Raw genomic sequence first — 14,693 nt, 5'->3', positions numbered from 1 at the left:
AATACCGAATCGGTCTTCCCACTGTGGCCGGCAGCGCCGCAGAAGCTGGCAGCTGCCCCCAATCAGGTCAGTCGAGGGGGGGTTCTCAAAGAGGGTCACCTTTTACACCATGTGAGATCCTCCTCATCTTTCACATTAGGTGGGCTTCAGCAAAGCCCTCAGCATGGAGGAGTCCTCACAGCTAATTTGATGTCCGAAGGCCCGAGCAGTTGCTGTTTTTAGATTGAGCCTCCCCTAAGAGCTAGGGAGTATGGGGAAAGTGTTAGTTCTGGGCACAAACCGTATCAATGTTCAGATATACAGGGAAATAATTCCTTGATGTACAGAGATCTAGTCCGGTGCAGCCATCTTCTGTGCTGGCTGGCCACGGCCCCTTCAACCTTTTTCATATCAATATAGATATTTTTACATTAAGAAATACCAGCACCACATCTCATAATAAGTCTTTGACATATTTACTCTAAGACCAAAATTAGGCATAAGTGAGGAGAAACTAGTCACTACCCTTTAAAGTCCCACTTGGGTGTGTGACATCAAAATGGTGCCATCCGCATACAGTAGGGCAGGTATGGGCCGTCTGGCAATTTGTGGGAGGTCCTGGCACTGGTTCACCAGAAAAGAAAAAGGGGGCCAACATACAGCCTTGCCTTACCCCTCTCTGTATTTTAAACAAGTCTGTGTACTCCCCCGTCATTGTACCGCACCCTTGCCTTTGCATTACTATATAGTTGCCTTAAAAAATATATTATTGGGGATCCCACACCTAGGTCCTCCAGAATCCTCTGTAACTTGTCATGCATTACACAGTCAAAGGCTGCTGTGAGGTCTACAAATGCTAAAAACAGCCTGCCCTGCTTTTCCAGAGTGTACTTCCCTACAATAATATTCAAATCTAAACTCTGATCAACAGTGCAGGGAGCCTCGCGGAAACCATATTGTAATTCAGAAATGATCATATTGTCTTCAGCCCAATCCTGTGTTCTTTCGAGTATAATTAGCCCTACTACTTTGACCAGGGAGTCTAGTAATGATATGGTCCAGGAAGAGCCCGGGTCCTGGCGATCACCTTTTTTAAAAACTGGAACCAGAATTGAATTAGACCAGCTTTTTATAAAATGAGGCGACCAACTTGCTGTTATTACCTGAGTTAAAAGCGGTCCCCATAGCAGCAAGTTAGATTTATATAGATCTATGGAGACCCCGTCTGGCCCTGGAGCTTTACCGCCCATACTTGCCATGATAGCGTTGTTAACTTCTTCCACTGTGAACTGGAGATCAATGGGACAAATGGGCGATAACAATACAGTATCATATGATAGGTTGGGTTCCCATAGATTTTTCTTGCATGGTTCATTTATACATAGTAGAATAGTGCTTCACCCATTGTACTTCTGCTATTGTATCTCGATGGAGGGAACATCCCAAGTGTCCAGAAAAGGGACTTTAACTGCCTTCCAAAATGCAGAATTGTCTCTAGATAGAGAAGTTTCAGGCAAGGCTATCCATGCTTCTTTTCTCAGCCTTTCTTTGCACTCTTTAAATGCACACTTATATGCCCCCCCCCCTAGCCATTCCAATATCGTTGGTGTTTCTAGGTGATTTATGTATCTCATGTTTCAATCTAGAATATGCCTGGGTACATTTGGTATCCAACCACCTTTGATTTCTCCTACTCAAATTATTGTTCTTCACAAATAGGGCCTCTTTTATAGCTCCTGATATCTTTTTGAATGATTTAAAACATAATCATAGGTAGCTGTTTCATCTAGGCAAGCTATAAAGACATATTTGCATTTTGTCACCACTTTCTTTGGAATTTCTAATGGATCCACCATCTATCTGCGCAGGGAATACCCATTTACTTTACTTAAGGCTATATTCTGTGTGGCATGAGAAAATGTTTCCTTAGAATTTGACAGTTTTTTTAATAGTGTAAACAAGACACTCAATGAAAAATGGTCACTCAGGGCATTTTTGTGAGTTGTAAAAGACTTAACTCACTTTGGATTTCTATTTGACATCAGCATATAGTCTATGATCGAAAAGCATCCATTGAAAGTGTGCCTGAGGGGGACAGGCGGCATAACTCATTGGCAAACCCCAAATCAAATCCAAACATTACCTCATTTACGAGTTCCCCATATTTTGTATGTTAAAAATGTGTGTAACTATTCCTGTCCTCAGATGTAAACTCGCACACGTCATCCCCCATTTTTGGGACATAGAACAGAGTTAAACACCCGCCCCAAATTGTAAACATATCTTTTGCGCTATCATTTTGAGGGAATTTTAAGTCATTTTCAAATTTCCTCATTACCACCCTAATCTGTTCAGAAGGCACATTGTTGGAAAAATGTATCAAAACAGTACAATGCAACCTATAAGTATGAAATATAATTAATTGATAATATATTTCAGCTTTTTCCAATTCTATTTTTCTCATATTCACCAGATTTGATACATTTGTAAATAGCCCACCCTTAGACCTTCCAATATTTACTGGTATGGCTATAGTATGTACATTTTTATAGCCATTAATGTGCACAATATCCTCTGCTCAGGTTTTGTGAAAACACTTTGGGCCATATGCATGAACACATTTTCCCATAGACACAGTATGGGCAAAACCCTTTGATGCATCTGGCCCCATGTTAAACTTCAGTATGAAGTCCAACCATAGCAGATTTGCAAGCTTTGAGCGTATGCCTGAAGTATTCCAAAAAACAAGATGGCAAAGGTCTGAATTGTTACTGCCTATGTTGTTTGCAACTTTGGCATTATCTGAGGATACCAAGGGAATAGAAAGTGTTACAGTGTTTGAGCTCTTAACTTGGGTGGCAATAGTACCCTCAGCCGTGTGCGTAATTCCAGCAACCCGGTAACTGTGAGGTCTTCAAAGGAAACTAGATTTGACACTACATGCATGTGCATGAATATGTGTGATGTGAATTGAATGGATGAAGTACTGAACAGGCAACAGTTGTACGGGACAAATAAAGCACATTCTTTGAATCAAAATCCCCAGATATGTATGGCAAATGCAGTATATGCATCTGCGAATTCTCTGTAGGGTTCTATTTATTTTTATACTCTGAGAATACATATTTATTCCGAACGTCCAGCTGCGTGCATCTGAGTTTTGACATTGACCGGAGAGTTTCCAGCTCTTCATGGGCCTGATGAGTGTTAGAAGGATGGAGATACATGGATGGAAGACCAAAATGATCATTTTTGGTCCCATTACATGCTGAACTCCTACTTGAACATACTGATTTTTTTGATCATACATATATGGGGGCATATTTACAAGACACTTGCGCAGCCGGAGCATCACTTTTTTTGATGCACTGGTAACGCAGTGTGGTGTTCCATATTTACAAGGCCACATAAAGCCACCCTGCGTGGCTTTTCAAGTCCTTGTAAATACAGCCCCTTTCCATGCAGCACTTTGCGTGAAACAGGCGTTCCACAGGTGTTTTTGGTGTTCCCCAGCAACACCCAAGGATTATGCCGCATTCTCAGATTTAGAAGGTTTTGTAAACCTGGGAATGCGTCTGAATCCAACACCTCCCCAAAGCAGGCGCAAGGAGTCGCAACAAAGAAAAATACTTTTATTTCTCCTAGTTTTTCCTCTTTCTATGCATGCTGCATTCTTCAGCAAACATAGAAAGAGTAAAACACCTCTCGTAATTGTTTTTGTGCAGGAAGGCATCCCCTCTTGCACAAAAACAATCATCCCCGCACCGCAGGTCCCCTTGAACCTGCACCATGGTGCAAGTTCGCCTGCGTTGGTGCATGGCATTCAATTGTGCGGCAGCGCAGGTGAGAGCTCAGGCATACGTCATGTTGTTAATATATGACGCATCCCTTTGCTTTTCAAGTAACACAGCGCTGTGCAGCAGAATGACTTGTGGCACAGCGCTCCATTACTTTCTTGTAAATAAGGCCCATGGTTTGTGTGAGGTAGAATTATTTAAACTACAGCAATTGTGACATGCCCTCCCTACTCTCCCTGCAGAACACCACAAAGCTGAGGCTGAAGCTTTATTAAACTCCAAACTCAGTAATGCAAATGCCATCTAGTGCTGTCTCACCACTACCACTACTCACCAGTGTCTCACCAGCTACCACTTTAGGCAGTGAAAAATGCAGCAGCACACCACACATTTGGGCCTATTAGAGATTTAGTGACAGCTTCTTCTGAGATCTCCTCGTTGGCTTCGAGGCAGTAAATGTGTGGGATTTAAAACGCTCTTAATCAACCATTGTTGTATGATCTTGGGCTCAGTAGTTTGAAAAAGGTGGCGCTGTATGTATCAGCATGCATTTGTCAGTCCGCGGATCAGGGGCTGCTGATAGTCCTGCAGTTCTTGTGCAAAAGCCTGGCAGCTGTAGGTTTTCCGTAGTGCACCCCACATGTGGAAATCTGAGATGTTCCACTAGAGATGCTGGACTTCCCAACAATTATGTAGTTTGAGAAAGCTCTGAAAATAATTCAGTTTTTTCACGTTGTGCTGCGCGTGCCATGTTTTGTTTTCCACTTTACATTTTTTAGGTCAGTCATTTGTTACTAACAGATAGGACTAGGATAGTAAACACACCAAATTTATTTCATCATATTTTAGCTTTATTCTTTCATGTAACGTTAGTGCAGTCAGTCAGTCTTTCCAGGTTTCATGTTGTGGCTGGAGGGGTGAGAAAGGAATGAGCTCAAATACAACAAAACAGAAAATGGTCGATACATGCCCGGGTGAAAATGGCTGACAGAAGATTTACATCTTTTTGGGCTTTGGACTGACCCACCAGCATGCACATAATCTTCAGTGAAATTCATTCTAAGTGAATGTGTCATTCACATAGGTATAATTGATAGCCTGACTAGGTTTTGCTATCCCTTGTGTTGATAAGGCAAGACCAGCAGACAGGCATGAAATCTCTTTCAAACCCACCTCTGAAATTTCCAAAAATGCTGTAATCTATCGGTTATAGCACAAATAAATACAGTAAAGACAGAACGTGTTCCCAATTAGGAACATTTTAAGGATCATTAAAAGGTCCTGTCAATTTGTTTTGAAAAATGGATCCATTTAATTCCAGAGAAATCGTTATGATCTAACTGTGAAGGCCGAAGTACAGTGCAGCATTGCCTTTAGTAAAGATCCACCGTACAACATGAATACACTAATGTAGTTTTAGCTCACATGATCAATCTCACAAATATTTATAAAATCTGTTGATGTTGCAGCCAGATCGCTGTTCCTCTTCCCAGACTTCTGAAAAAAAAGAAAAACAGTTGAGTTCACTTTCGCCATTGTGCCCTAGAACAAAAAAGATTCCATTACCAATTTGTAAGAGTACATGTTCGAGATATTTATTTTGTTAGACATATTACGGTATTCCCATGTTTCCAACTCTATGCACTTCTGTTTATATGTCCATATAAAATTCTCCGGAAACGTGGTCAATTACAAAACATAGCACAATCCTAAAAGGAACAACACCAATAATTACAGTTATCATGGAATACATTTAATCTATGCCCCCTTCATGAGTGGCCCAGAGTAATGCCAGTTCATTTCCCATGCCCAGGAACTACCATTATCAAGGGCCCTGCTAAATCCAGGGGCAGGGAAATAATAGGTATTATAGGTTTTGAGGGAATACTTTATGAGCATTGATATTGATAGTGTTTATAGATTGCTCGAGACCTCATAGTATGTTCAGCTTTGGTATTATCGAGCCAATCCTCTCATTTTCATTGGTTCTTTACACAGAGATTCCGACTGCTTCCAGGACCAAAACTCTCTACATGAAATAAAAATTCCAGTGGACCTGGAAACTCCTGTTACCAGACCAATCAGAATCAATGGGCCACTAGTAATGTGGCCCACAGCTGACCCCACCGACCTCAAGAACTACCAGCCCATCTCGGTCCTTCCTTTCGCAGCCAAAGTAGCGTAGAAAACAGTCAACAGGGAACTGGCTTGATTCATCAAAGAGAACGCCATCTTTGACCCATCCCAAACCGGATTTCGAAGCAACTACAGCACTGAGACTCCCCTGCTTGCCGCCACAGACGACATCCACACCCTCCTAGACCAGGGCCACTCTGCAGCCCTCATCCTACTTGACCTATCAGCATCCTTCGACACTGTCTCCCACCACACACTAGTCACCAGACTACTCGACGCCGGAATACAGGGAACAGCCCTGGATTGGGTCTGATCATTTCTCACCGGATGAAGCCAAAGGATCAGACTACAACCCTTGCTCTCTGAACCCATGAATATCATCTGCCGAGACCCACAGGAGTCATCACTGAGCCCGACCCTCCTCAACATCTACATGGCCCCCCTTGCAGCCATCGACCGACAGCACGGCCTCAACATCCTATACTACGCAGACAACACCCAGCTCATCCTCTATCTCATCAAAGACCCCACCACCCCCAAACTGAACTTCCAGAAAGGAATGCAAGATGTCGGGGTTTGGATACCCAACAGCTGCCTGAAGCTAGATGCTGAGAAGACAGAAGTTTTCGTCCTCTGAACTACCCTTTCATCATGGGACAGCATCTGGTGGCCGACTGCTCTCCGAAGCCCACCCACCCTCTCAGACCACCCCGAAAACCTTGGCATCATACTGGACTCATCACTCACCATGAACCTACAAGTCAATGTGTCACTTCCAGCTGATTCAACACCCTCTGCATCCTCCGCAAGACCTTCAAATGGATCCCCCCTGAGTCAAGGAAGACAGTCACCAACGCACTCATCACCAGCCAACTGGACTATGGAAACACACTCTACGCTGGCATCAACAAGACCCTACTTTGGAAAATCCAGACAATACAGAACAACACAGCCAGACTCGTTATCGGTATCCTCTGGCACAAACATATCACCCAACACCTACGCAGCCTCCACTGGCTCCCTGTGGAGAAAATAGTCACCTTCAAAATCCTCTCCCATGCCTACAAATTCCTACACAACATCGAGTTGATGAAGCGAGGTTCAGAAATGAATTATATTTTGACTCGTGAAGTTAAACTTCCATAATAAATAATCGTATTAATGAGTTTATGTACGAAAATGTACTAATCAACCTAGATTAAAATACATTCATGACACACGGGACTAATTCATATGCTCTATGTTGCATTTGCAAGTACGTTGAAAAATAATAAACTAACCTTGTCTATTGATTTTGTCAACATTAATTGCGGCTGTTTAATTAATGGCATGTGCATATTTTAATGTCCTTTTGTCTATGTTGTGTCTTATATGTGGCAAAGGCTCGTGGAGAATCCTGTTGGCCCAAAAAGAAGATGGTAAATAAAAACACTGCTTATATGTTCTTAAAGCTAGATAACATAAACTAATGGGTTAACTTTAGCAAAAGGGGTGGGTAACAGAATGGTTTTCATTACTCGAATTAATGAAAGTTTCGTGTTTGTTTGAATATTAGTTCTCGAACGGGCCCAAAAGAAAATGGCTGGCAGTGCTGAAAGAAAATATGAAACTTGACCAGAGTGAAGCCTTCACTCACGTGCAGGAAGAGGAATTCTCTTTTGCTGATTAAACAAAGAAAAAGTCAGAAGCGTTATGGTCAAGATGAATGTGTTCTTGTTGAAAGGTCCAAGGACAAAAAAACCTGGAAAGCCTGCCAAGAGTAGGAAGTGAACTTTGCATTCAGACGAATGTTGCTCTTTTGAGGAAGCTAGAAAGATGGTAAATCTAAGAACAATAAGGGCTTATGATGTGCCCCGGACTTGGTCAGAAATGAATGACCTAACAGTGGACTGACGTGAAACAAGCCAATTAGAAGCATGGATTTCGTTGAAGGAATGCAGAATTAGTAAGTTTTAGATAGAGAAAAGGTATAAAACCTGACCTCATGAGAGGAGGTCTGCTGGCTCGTTCCTGATTCCTGAAAGGCGTGATGTGCTGTCGGACTTTTGACACACGTAAGGATAGCTGATTTTAATGACTTTTTCTTTAAGGTTTAAATGCGATTAGTCAGGGAAATAGAAATTAGGGGATGAGACCTATACTGCTTAAATTCTTTGCAAGCTGATTCTGTTTTGAAATGTCAGTCTAATATGCCTTTACCTTGAATTAAATAATAATTTCTTATGCAAATAAAAAGTTTTTTAATTCCTAAAATGCTTTTTGTTTGATAATAAAATTAATAAATTAGATTTGAAATGACAAGCTGGTCTTGTTTATTCTTAGTCTAGTTACCATCAGTTGATCCATTTACCAAGTGACTTAATTAGATGTTTCCGTTATATTTTATGATGATGATAAACTGCAGTTGTATATAATGTGTAAATAGTTTGTGAATAGTTCCGATTAATTAGGTCACATGATTCAGTTGCCCAATATTTGTCTCGGTTACTTATGGGCCTTGCGAGAGTTTATGGTTAATGGTGAGTATCATGGTGTTGGGTAGTGTTGTTGAGACATATTTTCTGTAGGGGCGCTGGATCGGGATCTAAATACCTCAACAACAGAGTCAACTTCCTCATACCTGAAAGAAACCTCCGATCGCCCAACCTCACGCTGGCCAAGACCCAGCGCATCCACAGAGCCAGAGCAGGCAGAAGATCCTTCTCTCACATTGCAGTCAAGACCTGGAACAAGCTACCAGCAGACATCAGACGCGCCCCCTCCCTGAACACCTTCAGGAAGACCGTCAAGACATGGCTCTTTGGCTAACAGCTCTGCCGACCCCCCACGCATTGAGACCTTCATGGGTGAGTAGCTCGCTTACAATTCCCCTGATTGATTGATTGATTGATTGATTAATGTGGGCCTATGACGTTACATCTAGAAAATACTTGGTCCACAGAAGCAAAGCTGCTGGATATGGAAATCAATTTACAAAAGGGGGTGGTGATGAACAGAGTGTCTGAATTGAGCAGACCACTCTTACCCAGTCCAAAGATCAGGGCTTGATCCATCACCGTTATTTATCTCACTGCCCCATCCCAGCTCAGAACCTGGCTATATGCAAATCAGTCTGTCCCTGGCCCAGTGCATCATGGGAACAGGGCAGACTAAACTACCAAGCCAATTCTTTACCAGAAAGGAGACAAGCTACCGGGGACCGGTTTCTGGCATTTCAGCCTCTTCGGCCCGGCTTGCTTGAATCCTGATGGAGCAGTGAGAAAGGGACTCATGTCTGAGTATACCCTGCCACACCTATAGTGGCCAAAATCGATTTACAAAAGGGGGTGGTGATGAACTGCACTGGGACAGGAACAGACTAATTTGCATACAGCCAGGTTCTGAAACTGGGATGGTGCAGTGAGCTAAAAAACGGTGTTGGATCTAGCCCTGATCTCTTGACTGGGTGAGAGTATTCTGTTTAATTCAGAGACTCTGTCCCTCACCACCCCTTGTTGTAAATATTTTTGTCCACCCTAAGCGTGGAAGGGTATACTCAGATGTGAGTCCCTTGCTCATTGCACCATCAGGATTCAAGCAAGCCGGGCCGAAGAGGCTGAAATGCCAGAAACCGGTCCCTGGTAGCTTGTTTCCTTCCCAGTGTAAGAATTGGCTTTTGTAGTTTGGTTTGCCCTGTTCCCATCATGCACTGGGACAGGAACAGACTAATTTGCATACAGCCAGGTTCTGAAACTGGGATGGTGCAGTGAGCTAAAAAACGGTGTTGGATCTAGCCCTGATCTCTTGACTGGGTGAGAGTATTCTGTTTAATTCAGAGACTCTGTCCCTCACCACCCCTTGTTGTAAATATTTTTGTCCACCCTAAGCGTGGAAGGGTATACTCAGATGTGAGTCCCTTGCTCATTGCACCATCAGGATTCAAGCAAGCCGGGCCGAAGAGGCTGAAATGCCAGAAACCGGTCCCTGGTAGCTTGTTTCCTTCCCAGTGTAAGAATTGGCTTTTGTAGTTTGGTTTGCCCTGTTCCCATCATGCACTGGGACAGGAACAGACTAATTTGCATACAGCCAGGTTCTGAAACTGGGATGGTGCAGTGAGCTAAAAAACGGTGTTGGATCTAGCCCTGATCTCTTGACTGGGTGAGAGTATTCTGTTTAATTCAGAGACTCTGTCCCTCACCACCCCTTGTTGTAAATATGGATATGGAAATCAGACATGGGCATTTTCAGCGTTCATATAACAAAAATGTGTCCTCTTCAGAACAATCTGAAGGTTGCACACATACTCTACGAGGGCTAAAATAAAAATAGCATGTAGGTAAGACCATTGCAAAGATTTGTGCACAGCAAAATCCTCATCCTATGGCAATGGACCATTTATATTCTTTCTAGGAGCAATTTGATGCAGTCCTGCTGGTGGTGCCTTAACCATCCTTCTGCCATAGCTGTGCGATGGACCTAGCATATGTCCTAGGTCCAAAGAAGGGTGACACGAGCGAAACTGCAGCCCTGGAAATATGCTGATGTTGTCTGCGAAAGCATGATGATGATCTCTGTAAAAGCACGCTAAAGGATATTCACAAATTTGCAGCTATACAATAAAATATATCATAACTGTAAATTCCGTATTTGGCAGATGTTTTGGCATTTTTATTTTCTTTAGCTGCACCAAAGATCTCAGAGATCCCTAGTAGCTGAGGACTTCTTGGTGCAACCAAGACTTGGTTACAGGGGAGTGAACTGCAGTCTTAGCTGCTTCAATACACTTTGTCACCTCTCTTGTAACTCAAAATGATGGGAAGTAATGTGCGCCATGTTTTTTCACGGACAGTGAGTTTTACATTTTCTAGATAAATATACTTTTTCAGATATATTGGTCCATGTGGAAAAAATTATTTTACAATGCGACTAATGCAAACAATGGCACTGAAATCCTTGCTCAAAGCAAATTCAGCTCAAAGTTAAGTAGCTCTTCAAGCTGTGTAAGATTAATTCAGATAAGAGGATCCTAAGTATTTATCATGAATAATTCAATCACTCGCTGTAAAAATCTATCTTAGAATAAACAATCAAGTCTGTTTTTGCATTGATAGTTAAAATACATCTGATTGGGTCTAACTAAAACATGTCATGTGAAAGTTCGCAAGAGGGCACTGTGAAGCACCTGTGTGATTCTTTAGAAGCATTGTGTATTCCTGTAACACATGGAACATTTCAACTTTGTTCACCAGATCATGTGAGATGTATTTATTAAAAGTGAGTTTTTAGACATGAGCTGAGAAATATTCCTGCCCGCCCTGATGACAATGCTATTAGCTAACTAAGATGCACGTCAGCTGTTATGTGTACATTATATGCGGCATGCTTTCTTACTATACATGGAGCAACATTATAGGCTACTAAATAAAACACAAGAGGTTTTTGTACAGCGCACAGCCTGAGCTCACATATTTGAAGGCGCTCTTCTATGTTATAATTAACAAAAATGAGGCTCGGTGTAATACATTATTTTCCTAGTATCACACATTTTGGATAAAACAGTTACATGATCATTTTCTTACTTTAATCTTCAACTTTTGGCATTAAAGGTAATCGGCTATGTGCAACCATCTCAAGTGCTATGGGACGAGAATATCATGACTAAAATATCATTTTGATATTTTTTTAAAGGATATGTAGAATACAATATTTCATCAAAGAATATTTTGGCCAATAATATTCAGTGATACAACCATCACTGGAGTCATGGAGTCATTAATAACCGCATTGCATGGAGGCATGTTTAATTTTCTATGGGCCTCATTTATGAAAAGTGACGAATCGCTGCGTGAAAAAAGCAATGCATCACTCCTTGCGACATGCTGGATGCGTCATATTTACAGTATGATGCATCATGTCGCAATGAGTCACAGATATTTCAGTATTTCTGATGTATCCGTAGGCGCAAAAGTGACGCATTGCGGGAGTGTGTCACAAAAGTGACGCAACTCCATCAATGGGTCCTTTCACATGGGCATGTCCCATTTCAAATGTGCCTGCATCAGTCTTACGTGTGCTGTAAGGTAGGCCTAAGATATTGACACATTTGCGTCCTAGAATTGACGCAGTGAAATCTTGTAGATTTCACTGTGTCACTTCTACAAGGCTTACTTGCGTCAGAACGCCCACCGTGCATACATTATACCTGATGCATGTATAATGTGGCGCAGGGGTTTACAAAATGATGCATCTACCTAGATGCGTCACTTTGTAAATATGACGCAACATGGTGCATTTTTTACGCTGCTGATGCATCACAAAAAGTGATGCACCAGCGGCACAAAAGTGACGCAAGGGCTTACAAATAAGCCCCTATATTTTTGGGTCATCAACTGGGCAACTTCTGACTCTAGTGTTATTTTGATGGACATTTGGGATTTCTTTCACGCTGCATCTACAATGTATTTTGGTATGTTGGTAATGTCGAGTCGAGTCATACAAATTGATTGATCATCTATCAAGATACATGACAATAGAAGGGCCGGATTGCCTTGGACAACTTTTCAACACGCAGAGTTAAAATGCAGCATTACATTACAGAAACTGAAAACTTTGGGGCATATTACCAAGCAATAGCGATAATTATCGCTATTGCTTGGTTAGAGACAAAAATTTGCTTAGCGCGAATATCTCCAAAAGTTGGTAATGGGAGATAGAGATGTTAGCGACTTTTTCCAGTCGCTAACATCTTGGCACGCCCACTTTGCATGTCATTAGTGATAAATATCACTGACATGCAAAGTGGGGCCCAAGATGGTCGCTATCTCCTACTAGCTGTCGCTAACTAGTGTTAGCGACAGCTAGGTAATAGGGAGACAATTTTATCTCCGCTTTCTTGGCTTTTAAAAGCAAAAAAGTGGAGATAACCCCCCTTGATAATATGCCCCTTTGTTCCCACAGGCCACACATTCTAATTCCTAACATCTTACATTCAATTCACTCTCTGATCCTCACTGAACTATTGGATTCTCATAGACTTAATATTACAAAAATAGCCACCTCTGCAACAGGATCAAATAGCACTTCAAGTAGCGGAAGGAATATCTACGTTTTACACATACATCACTCAACCGTCTGAGAGCTCCACAGGGGCAAATTAAACCATTTTACTTTGCTGAAAATAGAGTCATTAGCAGAGATTATGTAGCTTGGATAAATCTCTTTTAAGACTTTTCATAATATATATATTTTATAACCATCCCTTTATTATCTGGTTTATGCATTTTGGGTTGGAAACACCCCTTGTGTGATTTTACAGATGGGCACCCCTGCCCTAAGCTATTCATCTGTAGTTTTCACTGGCATCCTAATATTTTTCTCCCAAACACTCTTGACAATCATGCCGTGCAGTGGCCTATATTTCCTGAAAGATTCTGTTATCCAGAGCCTGGATCTGTGCTCTAGAGGGGAGCACCAGGTGTTCCTCGCTTGGACACAGGGTTACGGTTAGTATCCTGGACATAATCCAGACTGAACCGACACCCCATCAAATGACATACATCTCCATAATCTCTACTCCTCCCCAGCAACACTACAATTTCTACTATACCCACCTTGCCTCACACACGCATCACCTCGCCCCCAGCCTTCCCACATGCCCCCGTCCTCCACTACCACTCCCACTCCCCATCTCCACAACCACACCTTCACCCACCCTTTAGTTAACACACCCCTCACCACCTCCTTCACCATTCCCAGGAACTCCATTGCAGATTCTGCTCCGATCTCTCCTTACACACTTACTCCCGATCAGTCCGCAGTCCCACCTTTTCCCTCTCCCTGCACTACGAATCTCACCGTCCCTCCTCCTATAGCTCAGACTAATACCCCCTCTCATCCTCTCTTTACTCCCCCCTTTCCAGTAACTACCACTCTATAAGAATGCCACACAATGAATCAGATCCTCCTGAAGCACACATCAATACCCCATCATGCCTCCTCTCCACCCCTCCCTTCCCCACGGACTTCCACACTGGAAAAAAAACACTTGCCGAACCAGTTCCATCACGCCCCGGGACAACACTCAAGCAATAACCCCTCCTCACTTAACCACAGTCCAGGCTATCAATATGATAACTCCTGCACCTGATCCCAGACTCGATGACATACTATTATCCCTACAACAAATAAAAGGGGACATCCAAACTCTTCATGACCTGATCCGGCAACAACCCAAGCCACAAGTGAAACCCATTCATTGGCCATGCACTAGCTTCCTACCTCAATTTCCCAAATGGAAAACAGTACCTTACCCCAATGCCTCATCCCGTCCGATCAGGGAAAGAAAAACCCCATCACTGAAAGAGCTCACTTCCCTACTTCATTCTTACGAACTCCCCTTCCTACCCTCTAAACCTGCGCACACAGATGACACACAGAAACTGTCCTTAATCCAACTCATCCATTCCAATGCATCGGAATTACAAGACACTCCCAGAGGTATTGTAGAAAATAACCTCAAGAGATTACCCATCTCCCACGACCAGAACACCACTCTGACCAAGGCCCAGCTAAAATGTATCCTACTAAACCGTAGATCAGCAGCACGTTATGCCACTGATATAGCTGACCTCATTATAACCAATGAACCCGACCTTAGTATTTTAACGGAAACTTGGCTAAACAAATCATCCACGCCCATCCTAGACATTTTAGTTCCCCCAAACTATTACATCACAAGACTAGATAGACTCGATAGGCTAGGGGGTGGCATTGCTTGCATTCATAGGAACAACCTCTCTGTGA

At 42.5% G+C, this 14,693-nt stretch overlaps 1 protein-coding gene across 1 annotated transcript in view; it reads right to left on the bottom strand.

The window, feature by feature from the left end:
- Window positions 1–4,590: 4,590 nt before the first annotated feature.
- Window positions 4,591–14,693, bottom strand: part of LOC147708559 (chitin synthase chs-2-like) — a 389,460-nt gene continuing 379,357 nt past the window's right edge. Inside the window, 1 exon segment of the mRNA XM_086927238.1 lies at window positions 4,591–5,273. Coding sequence (XP_086783364.1) covers window positions 5,193–5,273 — 81 coding nt within the window. The 3' untranslated portion in view covers window positions 4,591–5,192.

This window comes from Lissotriton vulgaris, chromosome 6 (genome assembly GCF_964263255.1).
Source record: "Lissotriton vulgaris chromosome 6, aLisVul1.2, whole genome shotgun sequence".
In the NCBI taxonomy this organism is placed as follows: Eukaryota; Metazoa; Chordata; class Amphibia; order Caudata; family Salamandridae; genus Lissotriton; species Lissotriton vulgaris.
The sequence above is the reverse complement of the archived record's forward strand: the minus strand, read 5'-3'. Positions and strand labels throughout refer to the sequence as shown.